The sequence below is a fragment of the Marmota marmota genome, unplaced genomic scaffold, assembly GCF_001458135.2.
Source record: "Marmota marmota marmota unplaced genomic scaffold, marMar, whole genome shotgun sequence".
Taxonomy (NCBI): Eukaryota; Metazoa; Chordata; class Mammalia; order Rodentia; family Sciuridae; genus Marmota; species Marmota marmota.
Window position 1 is genome coordinate 1,565,620 of NW_026000141.1, and position 15,836 is coordinate 1,581,455.

Below are 15,836 nucleotides of genomic sequence, written 5' to 3' on the forward strand. Positions count from 1 at the left end.
GCTGTTGTGGGGGTGGCGGGGGCTGTGGCTGGGGTGGCGGCTGTGACACGGCCGGCTGCTGGGTCTTCTGCTGATCAGCCAAGGCCTAAAAAGGTCGGTGGTAAGAGGAGCTGTGAAGGGGTGGCACGGGACCCCTACCTGTGACCCCCAGCCCCAGAACATTCCCACGCAAGTGCAAGGAGCCAGCACCTCACCTTCTTCTCCTTTGCGATCCGCTCTGCACGGAGGGATGCGACCTGGATGGGAGGCAGGGGCTTGTCGTAGGTGATCCCACTGAAACACAAGAGCGAAAGCTTGGAACACAGCCGTGCACATCCACGGCTGCAGCTTCCCGCGGTCAACAAAGTCTAAAGATGTTAGGTGGAAAATCCCAGAAGCAAATAACTTCTAAGTTCCTAAGCATCACTCTTCAGAGTAATGTGACGAGACGCACCGTCACTTCCCTCCCACCCCGTCCTTTGTCCAGCAGATCCACGCTAGGTGCCACTAACCATCCTGGGCACCAGACTGAGCATCTCTGTGGCACAGAGCCGCAGAGCTTGTGTTCCAACCACCTGCACCTTACTTTACGAGGGCCACTTTATGCAGGGTGAGGCCACCCAGGTTGTGAAGGGACCCATGCTTCCACGAGGCGCAGAGGCAAGTTCCTCCACTTAGCTGAGAACAAGCACCCGTGGGCTTGGTGCTGTCTGCAGTCCCGGGCATGCCTTGTGGACACCGAGCCCACTACCTCTGTAGACATGTCTAGACCAGCCAGAGTCTAGCCCCCTGACTCCTGGACACGCCCCTCGATAGGCACCAGTGCTGGCTGCCCTTCAGCCCATGGACACAGCCACAGCAGTGGCCACCTCAGCCCCCACATTGGCTGCACGAGGCTACCTCAATCCTCCTGCAGCCCCTGCCCCTGCAGCAGGTCTGGTGGCTGGGACATCGTCCCTTAGCCCTCTCTCCACACCCAGCCCACAGCACCCCCGGGGAAGAGTCTCTGAACAACCCCCGGAGAACTGAGGCTCTCTGCCCTGAACTAGGAGCCCTGTATCTGCAGGGCTTGCAGTCAGCACATCAGACACACCTAGGGCACATCTGGAGATGATCTGACCAGGGCAGGACGAAGATTCCCAGGAGTACGGTCCCTCCCTAGAGGTGGGCTGCGCCAGAGCCAAGGCGCTGACAGGGAACACTCCCTGCAGCAGTGCGCAACAGACACTGCGAGCCCAGGAGGAAGCAAGGCCAGGCACAGTGCCCCTGGCCTGCATGGGGCAGACCTTCCTCTGACACCACTGCCCAGTGCCCAGCCCCACAGCTCGCCCACTAATAGCGTCATCACCCACCTGTTGGTAAGCGTTTTTTCCTCAACCTGATGTGTTTTTAAGCATAGCAACCTGACGTCTGGCAAGGCCAGCGGAGGAAGAAAGTCCTGTGGCCACCCACAGCCTCATACACACCCCGTCCCCGCAGGTACCCTGCCAGGGTGAGCGGGAATCACGGCCCCCCACTCAAAGGACATGGCTCTCCACGTGCCCCCGCTTGCAGAAGCACCCCGGCACACCCGGCCAACAGCAGGAGTCCACAGGTCCCAGGCTTCAGCCAGGTGACTGGACGCGAGTGGATGCTGAATCAGGACCTGGCTCCACACAGTAAGAAACGCGTCACAAACACAGAAATACCTTTCTGACAACACCGAGGCGTGCTTGGGGTTTTTCTGAAAGGGATTCATGCCGAGCCTGCAGTTCAGAGAATGAGACACGATCACTGCACAGAGAAAAACAGCACTGAGAACACGGGGGACGGGGCGCAGCCTGCCCAGTGGGGGACCCACAGAGGCTTGATTGGCGGGCTCCTCTTGCCAGCTGTGGTCTTCATCAGGTCAAAGTGGCTGCTGAAGAGCTGGGTGTGCGTGGCGTTCTCGTCCTGGGCGTAGATCTGGCTCGTGCGCAGGGGACGGTTGTTCTTACTCTGGAACAAAACAGAGGAGGGCACATGCGGCTGGTCTGCTGGCCAGGGCGTCCCTGAACCCGACTTCGCTTCCCTGCCCTAGCTCTGAGTGGCAACGGCACCATTGGAGCAGCACCATGAAGTGGCGGTCACTGCTGGTGGCTGCACAGAGGTGCTTGGGGCCTCACAGTGGGTGAGGGCAGAGCAGGATGTGCCTTTCCTGGGCAGACCACCCCCCACAGGCGCTTGGGGGGCACAGACAGCAGTGATGACCACCAACATGGCCTTCCTCTACCCATGGTGGACGTGAGGGCAGCACCATCCAGGACGCCCGCAAGCGCTTGCCCAGGGGATCAGCACCACGCGTGCCAGTCACCCTTCCCTCACGAGCCCTGCAGCTCAGCAAAGCCTCTCGGCCGTCGCACATGTGCTCTGGAGGCACAGAGAGCACCGCCTGCTCAGGACCATGGCCGTTCAGGAGAAGCCCAAGAAGCTCAGCGCCCCTTCCTGGCAGGGCCCTTCTGCTCGGCACCTCTGCACGTGGGCAGCCCCACAACCCCACGACCAGAGGCCCGCATGCTGACATGGTGATGGTTCAGGCACAGGCACGGCAGATAGGTGCACACATGTGGGCAGCTGTTGCTGGAGAAACCCCTAAGTTCAGAGGGCATGCTGAGAAAGCCTGACCTAGAAAACACTGGCCCTCGTCCTGACCGCCACACGGGACCCTCTCCCATAGAACTATGAGCCAGCCGGAGCACGCAGGCAGACGTGCGGGTGGGCATGCCATATGCTCCACACCCAGGGCAAGGAGAGTGGGGCAGACACAGGACTGTCCAGCGAGGGACCTGCTGGCCCTGACTACGGCCTGCAGTGTCACAGCACTGCACGGGTGGTGAGCACTGGTGGGGGTTGAGTGAGCACAGCGGCCCCCTCCCAGCAGAAGCCAACCCTGTGGCACAGGAATCAGGGCTCCAGAGAAAACCACTGGCCATTGCTAGGCAGGTGCCCCGCTGGGCCTGCCCTGCACCTCACAGAAGCAGCACCTTCACCCCACCACTGTGAGCCTGGCTCTGAGCCTTCGCCTCACAAACCAGGTAATAGGAGGAGACGTTCCAGCTTCCCAGTCCCATGGTGAGACAGTGGCTGTCAGCACGGGGCAGTGAGGAAGGACTTTCGCACTCTGACCAGCGTTCTCAGGAAGAACGTGAAGTGTCTGAAACAGTGGCTATCAAGCAAGCCTAGGGGTGTCCTTGTCCTGGGCACAGTGATGGCTCCCCTGCAGAGGTCCTGGTTCTCACAAAATTGACCACATGAACACCCTGAAGGCCAGGACTGGATGCCTGCCTCTGCCCTGCCCTTCCTTGCCAGCCAAGGCTGCTGTGCTGATGGGAGCCCAGGCAATCTCTGCCCTGTTCCTGGAAAGGGACAGGGCATCTGTAAATGCTGGCCTGGTGAGCCATGTGCCCTCTGCCTGGGGCAGGCAAGTAGTGAGGAGCTGTGAGCCGAGCCGGAGGCCCACCTCACACTCGCTCCCAGGCAGCAGGCTGCAAGCCAAGCCCTGGGCCGGCACCCACCCGGCAGAGGAAGCAGGAGACGCCCTGCAGGAGCCATCATCAAAGCTACAGCCGAGCGCCTGGATGGCAGTTTTCCAAATAGCAGCAGGACAGATGCAGGTGAGATAACACATCAAGGCTGCAGCCAGCACAGCCACGACCTTCACCGACCAGCTGGCATGGACCCCTGCAGGCTGCCCGTGAGCTGGGCACATGGACCGCTCCTTGAAGCTCCCATCAGAGCCCAGGGGCAGCCAGCTGCACACAGACATGCCCTCCCAAGGGCCGCGCGGCCAGCTCACCTTGCCCTCCTCTCTGGGAATGATGACGTTCTCGTAGCGGCTGCGGCACTGCTTGGAAGAGCGGTAGATGCGGCTGCAGGAGTTAACGACATCGCTGACGAGATCCCAGTTGGGCGTGTGGGCAGGTGACACAATCGTGAGGTTCAGGGGCAGCTCAAGTAACTGCTTCACGGCCTGGAGGGCAGGGGCAGATTGCCAGTGCTGTCCGCCAGGCCCCACTCCAGGCCCCACCAGGCCCCACCCCAGGCCTGCATACGCCACGCACCTGCAGCAGGGCCCAGTCCTCGCCAATGAGCCACTCGGGGCTGTCCTGGGCAGGCTCCCCTGAGGACTTGACGCAGGTGGGCAGGGGCTTGGCGAAGGGCGCCTGCTGCTTGAGCAGCAGGTTCTTTTTCTGCTCCTTGCCTTCACGCCGCATCTTCAGCATGCCCGGCGTTGCCCGGTCGAACAGGGATCGGGGTGGGACGACCGCCTCCCCGTGCCGCTGCTTCTTCTTCCTGCCTGCAGCTAACCAGAGGCTGGCTTCAGGGAAGGGACGCCAGAGACGAGGGGTCGGCAGGGGAGACAGGGCAGGAGGGCCACCACGGGGCACCAGGACTGAGGGACTTGGGAGGGACTGCTACAGGACAAACTGCATCACTGGGAATGGGGACACGTGGACGTGGGACAAGAGATCACAGATGAGCCTGTGGTCGCCACCCCCTGGCAGAGGCAGAACCACAGCTACTTGAGACGGGCTGTGGCAACCTGGGACACAGCCGTGGGGCACACACCCGAGGGGTCTGTCTTGTGCCGCTTGCGCTCCTTCCTCACATACACGGGGGGCAGCTTGGCCTCTGGGATGGGTGTAGCCTCATACATGAGGCACATGACAGAGTCGATGTACACGTCGTTGTCATCCTGGGGTGGGGTGGGTGGGGTCCAGAGCTGCGCAGAGAGACTCCTGTGAGCCACGGAGCTGTGGAGGATTGGCCACTTGGGCACGAGCTGAGGGCGGTTACTTACAGGCATGACCTCTGTCTGTCCCTCGGCATCTTCGTAGACATATTCCTGCACAAAGTGGACAAGTTTCAAGATCCAGCCAAGTCTTAGCCCCGTGCTGTGCAGCACCACCCATCCACTCTCACTTACTCCTGTCTCTGGAGTAAGTCTGAGTAGTGCAACTGAGACTTCAAATGTCTCACCCATGGCTGGCAATTTGCTGTAGGGAAAGCCAGCATCTAATTGTGCACTTCCTCAAGTACGAGAGGCGAGGAAGGTGGTCCCAGGTGTAGCTGAGGTGCACAGCCTGCAACAGGCCGGCGGGAGCAGGGAGCCCAGGTGCAGGTGGGGCCATACCATGCTGTAGGCGTCCTCCCGAGTGTAGGTAAGCAGCTCTGCCTCCTCCTGCTCCCGCTGCAGCTGGGCCTCCCTCTCCTGCAGGATCTGGGCATTGTGGGCCTCCCAGTCCCTTACCGATGTCAGGACTGCGTCCTGCTGGGAGGATGGGGAAGGACATCAGGACCAGAGCTGGAAGTGCTGCCGCCAGCCAGGCGCTCAGAGCCTGGCAGGCCAAGCTGCGTCCAATCAGACAGGACCATTCAGGGAGAGGGGAGGGCCACAGGCATTTGAGCTGCGCTCAGGCAGCTCAGCACTGCTGGGTTGAGGCTCTGTCCTTTTAATTTAATGAAATCACATTTACTTCCAATCAAAGTCAACACTCAAAAAATCTGAAACTCCTCACATGTGAAATGGTCACAAGTTGACTCTTACCTCACTATTTCTCTCTCTCTCTTGGTCAACAGTCGTATGGAATAATTCCAGGTAATTCAAAGCATACTTTTCAATTGGTGTGAGCTATTTCAAAAACACATATTTTTAAAATAGGGTTAGGAGCAAGTTAGTAAAAGTTAATAAGGTTCTTTATAAAATGTGCTCACCAATATGTCACTCAAAAAAGTGCTCTAGGGCTGAGGATACAGCTCAATTGGTAGAGCACTTGCCTTGCAATGCACAAGGCCCTGGGTTCAATCCCCAGCACCACAAAAAAACAGACTGGAAAAAAGTGCTCTAAGTCAAAGTAAACACAAAGTATTTTAAGAAAGCATCAGAATCCTAAGACATTCAGCTTAAGGAGCAACTCCACCATGCCCACACCTGCTCCATGAGGTCTGCCAGCTCCTCAAGCTGCGAAGGCTCCTCCTCACACCTGGAGCTGCCCACCTCTGAGGTTGACAGGCCAGCGCTTGCTCCGGGCACTGCTTCCTCTGCGGTCTTCTGTGTGTCCTCCTCCAGATCCTCAATGCTCTTGAGGGCCTGAAGAGAGTCTGCCTTAGCCCACCGAGACGCTCTTTCAACAGAGGCGTCTGTGTGGCAGCATGCCAGTCCCTGGGAGTGGCCAGTGGAAGGACCAGGCTCCCAGGGACACAGAAAGTAGATTCGAGGAACCTTGGGGGGGTGGGGGTTACTGGGAGTGACATGGGTCAAATAAATGATGCTGCGGGATCCCACGGCTATGTGTGTCCCAGGCCCTCAAAAGCTGCTCTCCAGCTGACAGGCAAACATGGGGTGGAGCCAAGTGGAACAGCCCAGGGCTGCACAGGAGCTCCATCTCCAGAGGGAGGGTCGTGGCCTCACCACCCAGCCTTGCCACCAGGACCACAAAGGAGGCCAGAGCCCATCCTGCACAGAAGTGCAGCCCCCAGGTCGGCAGCCCCACCCACTCCAGCTTCATCCTGCTCCAGAAAAGCCAGGTGCACTTAATCACGGCTGCTGGTGGGCGAGGACAGACCAGCTGGCTCCTAAGCCCAGGTGCAGCTGGGGGTCAGGGGACTGAAGTGGGACTGTGACCTGCATCCAGGCCCTTGGGCAAGGTCTGCCAGGGCTCTTGCATCATAGTACCTCACACTGCACTCAGAAATCATCCCCAGCTGGACGACAGAGAGGACTGTCACAGCGACTCAGGCAAACCTCTTTTTGTGGCACAAGGGTTCAAACCCAGGTGTGCTCCACCACTAAGGCCCAGCCCCAGCTCGTTCTGTTGCCTGAAACAGGGTCTCACTAAGTTGCTGAAGCGGGCTTGGAACTTGCTGTCCTCCTGCCCCAGCCTCCCAAGTGATTGGGGTCACAGTGTGGCCACTGCCCTTGGCTCAGAGAATCTTAAGCAGAAGACAAAAAGCAACGACCATTAAAAGAAGACTTGAACCCCAGATGACTGGAAATTTCTGCTCAACAAAAGACAGCACGGGGACCACAGCAATGAGAGCTGACTTGAACAGATGTCTTGGATACGTACAATCTTTACTGCCAATCAAATATTGTTTCAATCTTGAGCTATTTTAAAGTAAAACAATGAAAGCACTGAGAAAAGAAAACCACAGAACAGATGCTGCATGTGGCTCCAGCCACGGCCTCAAGTTCACACCACACAAAGAACTCCAGCAGCCATTCAGACAGACAGACTACCCAGCCAGGCCGGGGCCCATGCTGTGATCCCAGTGACTTGGGAGGCTGAAACAGGAGAACTACAAGTTTGAGGCCAGCCTGGGCAACTTAGACTCTGTCTCAAAATGAAAAATAAAAAGGGTGAGGGGTATAGCTCAGTGGTGGAGCACCCTTGGGTTCCAGTAAAAAGGAAAATGGGAGAGGCGGGGGAGACAACCCAATTTAAAACAAATAGAGAAACCTGACCAAGCACTTTATTTTGAAAGCATCAGGGGATTAGGCGTGGGCCAGTGGAAGAGCATCCGCCTAGCATAGGCAAACCCCTGGGTCACACCCCAGCACCACAGGAGCTGGGGAAACATCCAAACTGCCATGAACACAAGGGGGTGTTCAAATGTATTACTCAACAGCAAGATGCAGATTAAAGCCGCTGCCAAAGACTATCACAAGTCCCCCAGGCCAGCACCCAGCCCTGGAAGAGTGCAAGATGCTGCAGTCAGGGGAATGGGTACCATATGCCTTCTGCACACCACAGGCTGCTCCAGCACTCATCGTGCACACCTGCTGGCCCACCTGCAGGACCCCACCCCGGGGCTCGTGCCTTGTAGGAATCTGTGTTCACATTCACATGCGTTCGTGCACAAGACAACGGGAACAGCTTCAAAACAGAGCCCACCACGCCAGGACAGCAGGTTTGAGCGACGAGCTAAGTGCTCACCCAGCAGAAGGCTCCCCAGAAAGACAGCAGGCAGACTCGCACCATGCAGAGCAGGGGCCCAGGCAGGGTCCACTTACACCAAACTCAAACTAGCTGTGACCAGCCCTCCCTCTGAGGGTCGCCTCTGGGTGGTGACTAAGGGGTGACAGCCATGTGTGTCACTTTGTCAAACGCATCCAGCTGGAGCTTTGTGAGGCACATGCTCTGCACGTTTTCAGACCTCAACAGAAATCTTCCTTGAAGCTCCCTTCAGGCACAACCCCCTCTTCCCCCATGAGCGTGGCCCTGCAACCGCGCCCTGGTCACCAGAGGCAAGTTCAGGGTGTATATGCCCACAACAGTAGAAGGTTACTCTACCAGTCTCCAGCCGCAGCGCTGGCCCCTGTTGGAGCAGCCACCCTCCTCTCATGCCCCACGACAAGTCCCACCCCACCACTGCCCACTCTGTCCTGCAGGCTCCCCGACCTGCTGTGACCCAGCCTCAACACAGGAGCCAGAACAATTGCTCCACACAACCTTGGGCCAGGTCCTGGCAATACTGCACCCTTGGGGGCCCTTCCCAACAGGCCTCACCCCTGCCCCACCCTGGCTTTTGGGGTGCAACGCTTGTGAGCTGGCCTGCTGTCCTGTCTGCACTCCTCACCAGAAGGTGAGCCTCGTCAAGTGGGACTCCCACCCTGCCCACCGCTGCCCCACTTCCTGCCATAGTGCTGATACACGGCGAGACCCTTAGCACAGTGGAAAGGCTGTATGTGGACAAGCTGTGCTGCTCTGACCAGAGCCAGACAGGCTGTGAGGCACAGGCCACGGCAGGTGGGACCTCAGACATGCATCCTGGCCTAGGCAACGGGAACCTGAACAGCTGCACCGTCATCACTGGGAAAGGCTGTCTCCCTACTATCACTCTCCTGCTAACATCACCTGTTTTTAAACATAAATACAGAACCATCTCTAAGACATTTCTGGGTGACGGAAATCATATATAGGAAGCTTCTGGAAGGGAACATGAGAACTTGCTGTCCCAGAGTGGGGAAGGAGGGTCCAGTGGGAGGACTGGCAGCCTGCAGGGAGACCCTGCTGCCCTCACCTCTGGAGTCAGTACTCCAGGTTGCCAGTTTTCAGTGCCCAAGGGCTTGTGCTGGGAGGCAGCATGGCTCTGTGTGGCCAGCACGGCCTACACGGAAGGGCAGAGTGGTGCGGGTCTGCATGGGCAGGGTCTGTCACCCACCATCCACTACTCACAGCTTTCTAAGAGATAAGCAAGTTGGGAAGCCAGTGGCTACCCTGCAGCCGATGGTGGATGAGTGGCACTCAGTGCTTCGCTGGCAGGGGCACTGGAAGGCAGGCCCAGAAAGAGGGTCTGGAGGGAAGAAGCCCCTCTCTGGATGGGTGGGAGGAAGCAGGAGCTCAGGGAGGATGGGGGCAGGGGCCTGTGCACAGTCAGAAGCAGGGGACAGAGGGGTCCCTGAAGCCAGCCTGGGATGTGTCCACACAGCTGACCACCCAGAGGGCACCAGCTAAGAGGACACCCCTGTCCTTGCACTTGAAGAGTGACCAGGGGATGATGGAGGTGTGTGACACTTAATCTACGTGGGGGGATGAATGAGGTGTGTGGAGGGCCCTCTTCCCCATGCCTTCAGCACCAGCTGTGGGTTCGACCCTGCAGCTTGGTGGCCACATGGTTGCAGGCTGCTCCAGTCAGAGGAGCTGCAGGGGACACAGGAGACTACTGATGTGCCCCAGGCTCCTCCTCCCACTCCCTCTGCACTCCTTCAGCCCCTGGATGGCAGATGGCAGGGAAGAAGGCCAGGGCACATGGCCAGGAGCCAGGGCTGAGCGCTCAGACACCCTTGAGGGAGTGTGCCAGCTGCCAAGCCCCGCAGATGCCCGCAGCCTGCAGGGAGACCCTGCTGTCCTCACCTCTATGAATGGCCTGGCGATCTTGGGCGCGATGGTTTCGCTGACAGTAGGCTCCTGAGAGAGTACCACAAACTCCTCGGCTTTCACTGGGAACCCAGTGTCATCCAGTGGGGAGTGAACCTCAAATAGCTCCTGGATGGTCCGCTGTACACAGAGGAGAGGTCATTCGGCAGGAACGCACAAAGAAACCACCAGACAGCCGCCGCCCCCCCACCCCGCACCTACACACGGGGCACACCTGGGTCAGGAAGGCCATGGAGTAGTCGTTGCCCTGTGCTGCCACTTCGCGGATCAGATCCTTTGTTCCGTTTTTCAACAGTTTCTCTTCAATCGAGTTGCCACTCACAAGCCTGGCGCAAAAGGACGTACAAAAGGCCGCCTGAGACCTAGGGACATGGCCAGGCCAGGCCAGGCAGGTGCAGAGGGCCATAGCTGCCCCAGCCGACCGCCCCGACGGCCTCCCGCCTCAGCTCCTGTGCTGCGAGCGCGGGGGCCAGTCTTGACCCAGGGTCATTCCACTGCACCTGTTGAGGTGCTCATGGGACACAGCAGGACAGTGAGCAGGCAGGCCCATGGCAGATGCTGCCCTCATGTGACAGGCAATGGCACAAGGGCCCCGAAAGTGGTCTAGGCACAGCCATCAGTCTGTCACCTTCCCACAATGCCCTTCTGCTTTAAAATCTTAAAGGCTAAAACCAAGAAAGCACAGATTAAAAAATTAAAGGTTTTCAAAAGGGAACAAGTAGAATTTTCCCCGAAATTCCAAACTCAGGAACCTAAACGGAAACCACTCAGAAGGGCACAGAAAGTGATAATCAGAAGTTCCTGGAGAAACTCAGTGCCCAGGCCACAGAAGGGAGAAGAAGTGAGTGAAGGACAGTGGTCCTGGGAAGAAGACGTGGAATGTGCTCATCATGCTGGTGTCTGCTCACCAGACCCTACAAAAGCACGAAGGGAAAACTCACCTGGGCCCAGTGTGACCCTGCCTCCACCTTAGCCCACAGGCTCTAAGCAAGGCAGGCCCTGGGCAGCACCAGCACACCTGGCTAAGCAGGCGTCTCCCAGGCCCACTCAGGGAGCCTCCTCCAGGCTCAGGACCTGGCGCCACCTGCCCACCGTGTCCTGACCCACACTGGAGAGCATACCACAGAACCCCCCAATGATCTGTTGTCCACTGGCTGCTCCACCACAGTGTGGTTGTCCCTGGCAACAGCCCCCATGGCTCTTGCTCTGTACCACATGTGGGCAAAGCCACAGCAAGCAGCCTCACATGGCGGGGGAGGTCCTTTGGCTGCCTGTCTTTACCCACGGGAGACCTCCTCCTCCTACCTGCCACAGAGCTGCTGTCCCAAGCTGCTCCACTGGTTGAACTGCCTCTGTACACTGAGGTCTCCGCCTCCCTTTAACAGTAAGAGCATCCTGCGCCTTCCCTTTCGATGGCAGGAGAGCTGCAAGCATCCCTCCTTGTCTATGGCCCACCACCTGCTTCTGTCCACGGCATCTTCTTGCTATGTTAACTTTCTATTTTGTTTCTGTCAATAGTCCTTTTTTTTTCCTGCCCAGGTTTTGCGGCCAAGGCTACAGAACTGCCCCCTGGACACTGCTCACCCTCAGGGTCCACATGGTGCCAGGTTCCCAGGTGGGCAACAGTGGCTACTCGCACCCTGACCCTCGGGGCAGCAAAGCGTGTGAGAACACCCCATGAATGGGAGTCATACCATCATCCTTCAGGGATTCAAAAACATGCAAAAGGCCTTTTTTCTATTTTTCTCCAATTAGCTACGTTTGGCCAGTTACACTTTCTATGCTTCAAGTTAACAACAAATCTAAATTCTCTCAACGAATGGTTTGTATTTCCCAACAGGTGAAGTAACCCAAACCGTGACTCCCCACTGAGCTGTGGGCGCTCCAGGGAGGTGCAGCAGTGGCACCCACATCGCCACACCTCACTGCGTGCACTCGACACTGCTGCCCAGGGCTCTCACCTGTATATGTGAATGTCCTTGCACCTCCCGATCCGGTCACACCACTCCTGGGCCTTGGCATCCATCACTGGGTTGAGGTCGTTGTCATAGAAGACCACGGTGTCTGCCTCCACAAGGCTTATGCCTGTGGCACGGCTGTGGGTGGAGAGCAGGGCACAGAAAACCCGCCTGTCTCTGTTGAAACTCCGCATCAGCTCCTGAGAAAGGGCAGATCGCTCAGTTAGCACGCCCAGAAAACGCAGAAGGGCTTCCGGTGTTCCAATGTCACCAACACTGCAGTAACCTACATCACCATTCCTGCGGCCATGCCTGTGATCCCTGCTGCTCGGGAGAAGAGGCAGGATGACCACAAGCCCAAGACCAACCTGGGCAACTCAGCAAAACCCCACCCCAAGATACTGTAGAATAAAGGTGTGTGTGTGGGGGGCAGCTGAGCAGCAGGGCACCTGCCCAGCATCATAGAGCTCTGAGCCTGGAAATAACAAGACTGCTTGGTTTGGCTCCACGTGACACAAGTCCAGGGGAAAGCGACACCACAGTGTCACCTCTCATGCTCTGCTCTTTCCGCCTGTGAATCGCCTCCCACTGTGATCAGAAGCACCTCTGAGCACTGAGGAGTGCAGGACGTCAGGCAGCCCCCGCCCCAAGCATTAACTGTCAGCTCAGCCTGTGGCCCACGAGATCAGAGCCTTGTGGGGAGGCACGTGCTTTCTCTTATATCCTCAGGCAATGCCAGGGCACTTCACAGGCAAAAAAGCCCCTGGAGTAAGGCTGAGGACGCAGGAAAATCCAGTCCATGCAGAGACCCTCCTGCCCACTCAAGACCATGACCTGAAATGGCAACATGAAAGCTTCTTTGTAAAATATCTCCACACCAGAACAAAACCTAAGAGTTAACCGATCCTCCTCCTTCAAAAAACTACATAAGCTGGGTTCCGGGGCACTCGCCTGTGATCCTAGCAATTTGGGAGGCTGAGGCAGGAGGATTGAGAGTTCAAAGCCAGCCTCAGCATATTAGCAAGGTGCTTGGCAACTCAGTGAGACCCTGTCTCTAAATAAATTATAAAAAAGGGCTGGGGATGTGGTACCCCTGGGTTAAAAAAAATTACATAAAATTTCAAAAACTACTGCCAGGAACACCAGCTAGCTAGCCCCTTCCTTCTGGGACTGTCCCCATGTGTGTCCACCACAATGAAACCTGTGCATGCTGTGAGACGTGGGCAGGTGACACACCCCCTCAGCACATGCTCTCCACACACATGAGCACCCCACGGGTGCACTGCTGCTGTCCCAGGGGGTCCTGGGGCGGGTTGGTGGACCAGCCATCTGTCCACCTCAAGGTGAACTACAGTGCCATGCTGCCTTCCAGAAAGTCATGTCAGGGCAACGCCTGGCAGCATGTGCAGTGGGTCTCACACCCGAGGAATCAGAGCAATGTCTAGCCAATCTGATATGCAAAAAATAGGCACATGCTATTTTTTGCATATCAGATTGCCACCTTCTGAAGTATGACATCGTCCGGCAGTGACGGCAGGTCAGTGCCTTGTCCTGTTGGGCAGTACGGCCCATGCTAAGAACATCAAGGGAGGAGACAGACTTGCTGCACTCACACTCCTGGGAGGATCAGGGCGACAGTCTACATGGCACACAGAAATGAGGTCCCTAGAGGGAACGCGAACCAGTGCCACTGGGTCACAAATGACTCAAGGTGACGCATTTATTACCTGCCGCTGCTCACTGTTGGCGTTTTCGTCAATTCTTATATAGGTGAGATAATGGAAGTTCAAGAACATCTCCAGAATGTCTAGCATGAGAACCATCTGGGATAAAATAAGCACCCGACGTCCTTCGGACTTTAGCTTCTGGAGCAAGACGGCTAAAGCTTCTAACTTTCCTAGGAGACAACACCAAGAGCACCCTGCAGTCAGGCAGGTACATTTCATGCAGCAAACCACGTGAGCAGGGCATCCGCCTACCTGAGTCGAACTGCACCAGCCTCAGCTCGGGGAACTGCAGTGAGCGCAGGGCGGTCAGCTGCCGCAGCTGCTGGGCATAGGGGGCAGTGTGCTCTCGCAGTCGCTGCCTCAAGGTCCGCAGCCTGCGGCGGTACAAAGTGGGTGGCCTGGCCACCCACAGGGAAGGGGGTGTGGCCACCACCGGAGGGATCACACAGGCCACCCTGCAGAGCAGAAAGCACAAAGCATATGCCATCACATCACTGCGTAGCACCCAGGGCCCCCTGGCAAGCAGAGAGGTCCAGACGGAGGAGGACAGAGCTACCTGGCAACAAGTGTGGCAGAGGACAAGGGCATACATCAGGCATCAGGAGCAATGCCCTGCGTGGCCTGAGCAGGCCTGACAGTGCAGGGGAAGACAGCCTCTGGGCCACTTCAGACAGCCCAGGCTGCAAGAACCAGCTCAGGGTGTCATAGGCCATAGAGCCAGCTCGCAGGTGGCCCCATTTGCCTGAAGTTCCTGCCCATCTGGGAATCTGGGGGCAGGGGCACGCTGTGTTTTAGATGTGACCCCTAGGGCTACTGCAAACACCATGCAGAGGTCGGGTGGAAGGACCCTGCTGATAGCAGGACCATGCCATGGCCAGCCTGACCCCTCCAGGTCACCTGCGCCAGAAAAGCCCTTCCTGTGAACATCAGCTGAGCCTGGACTTTCAGTGACTTGCTCCCAGCTGTGTTCACATGGAAAGGCTGTCTACAATCTGCAAGGGCAAGCAGCACTTGAAAGAAAGGAGAGTCCACCAGAACAAGAGGCCAATGGCCAACCACACCAGGCCGGGAGGGGCTGGCACTGGCCTGCTCAGCCCTAGGAAAGTGCTCCCAGTTTCCTATCCCCCCACCCCCATTATCTATCCCTGACCTGAGACCTGAAACAGGCACACACTGAAAGCTGAGCTCAGGGTCTAGAGCAGAACCTCCCTTTAGACAGGGAGTAATGGGGAAAATGCAGTCAGCCAAAGAAGGGGAATCAGTCCCCGATGCTGAGCCCAGACATCAGGGCCACACACATGGGCTGCACCTGAGGTCAGCACCCTGACAGAAGTGAGCCCAGATTCCAGGGGCTCGAGCCCAGAGCCTGCAGCACTTCAGCACTTGGCTTGTTCTCGACCAAGGCTTGCTCCAAGCTCAACCCTTGTGATATTTGATTGTACATGTGGTTATTTTCAAACTGCTTTTCTGAGAGGGCAAGAGGAAGCTGAGCAGCAGTACAGGACACAGTGTGCCATGGCCCTGCCCCCAGCATTGCCAAAATTCAAAGAGGGATGCCCAGCCAACAGTTCTCTGGTCCTAAAGCTACAGACTGCCAACAATGGCTTCAAACACTCCTAAGGGGCAACTCAGGGAGAAGAGCAGAGAATAAGAAAATCCAACCTAGAAAACTACCAGGGTGCGGCACTACGAGGGAGCAGAGGCCAAGGCCTCTCCCTACCTGGACCCCGCCTTACCTGTCCAGAACGTCCTGCAGGGACTCCTGGCGTCGATTCAAGCTCAAAATCAGATCACCCACGCTTCTCAAGGGGGTTGAGGGAAAGATCACTGGCCCCGACCTCTTTCCCAAGCTGCGGTCAACGGGCGTGGGCCAGGGCACCCTTCCCCGGCCAGGCAGGGAGCAGATGCGTAGCAAGTCCCTGCCGTACATGGGGGCCTGGGAACAGCGCCGCTCATTGACCATGTGGACCTGATCCAGCCGCTCCTTCAGAAGCCTGCTCTTCTCCTCCTTTACCAAAAACACGGTGAAACATGGTCACTGGACAAAAGCATGGCCAGGCGCCTCCCCAGCACCGGGCACAGCCTGGCGTCAGTGCCAGCGTCTGCAGCCCTAGGAGCAGGAGCACCAGGCTTCCTTCCTCTCCAGGACTCGGGCGAGCGCATCAGTGCTGGGGAGGGGTTGTGACCAGAGCTCACACTCTCTTCTTTCACTAGTTAGGGTGTGTTTAAAAAATCAAAATTCTGGGGATGACCTTGAGCCCTCAAAGCAAGAT

General features: G+C 57.5%; 1 protein-coding gene and 1 non-coding gene across 2 annotated transcripts in view; both read right to left on the minus strand.

Annotated features, from left to right (window-relative positions):
• Positions 1-15,836, minus strand: part of Ep400 (E1A binding protein p400) — an 88,650-nt gene that overhangs the window by 17,029 nt on the left and 55,785 nt on the right. The window contains 18 exon segments of the mRNA XM_015505600.2: position 1; positions 4-85; positions 195-273; positions 1,668-1,724; positions 1,820-1,956; positions 3,794-3,967; positions 4,059-4,300; positions 4,567-4,720; positions 4,799-4,843; positions 5,132-5,266; positions 5,546-5,629; positions 5,930-6,088; positions 9,855-9,998; positions 10,093-10,204; positions 11,840-12,036; positions 13,564-13,733; positions 13,816-14,018; positions 15,300-15,571. The exon segment at position 1 is cut by the window's left edge and continues 157 nt beyond it. Of these exon segments, the coding sequence (XP_015361086.1) occupies position 1; positions 4-85; positions 195-273; positions 1,668-1,724; positions 1,820-1,956; positions 3,794-3,967; positions 4,059-4,300; positions 4,567-4,720; positions 4,799-4,843; positions 5,132-5,266; positions 5,546-5,629; positions 5,930-6,088; positions 9,855-9,998; positions 10,093-10,204; positions 11,840-12,036; positions 13,564-13,733; positions 13,816-14,018; positions 15,300-15,571 (2,447 nt within the window).
• Positions 12,493-12,619, minus strand: LOC125611340. The gene has a single exon (XR_007341505.1). It is a non-coding gene; the product is annotated as a small nucleolar RNA SNORA49 (small nucleolar RNA).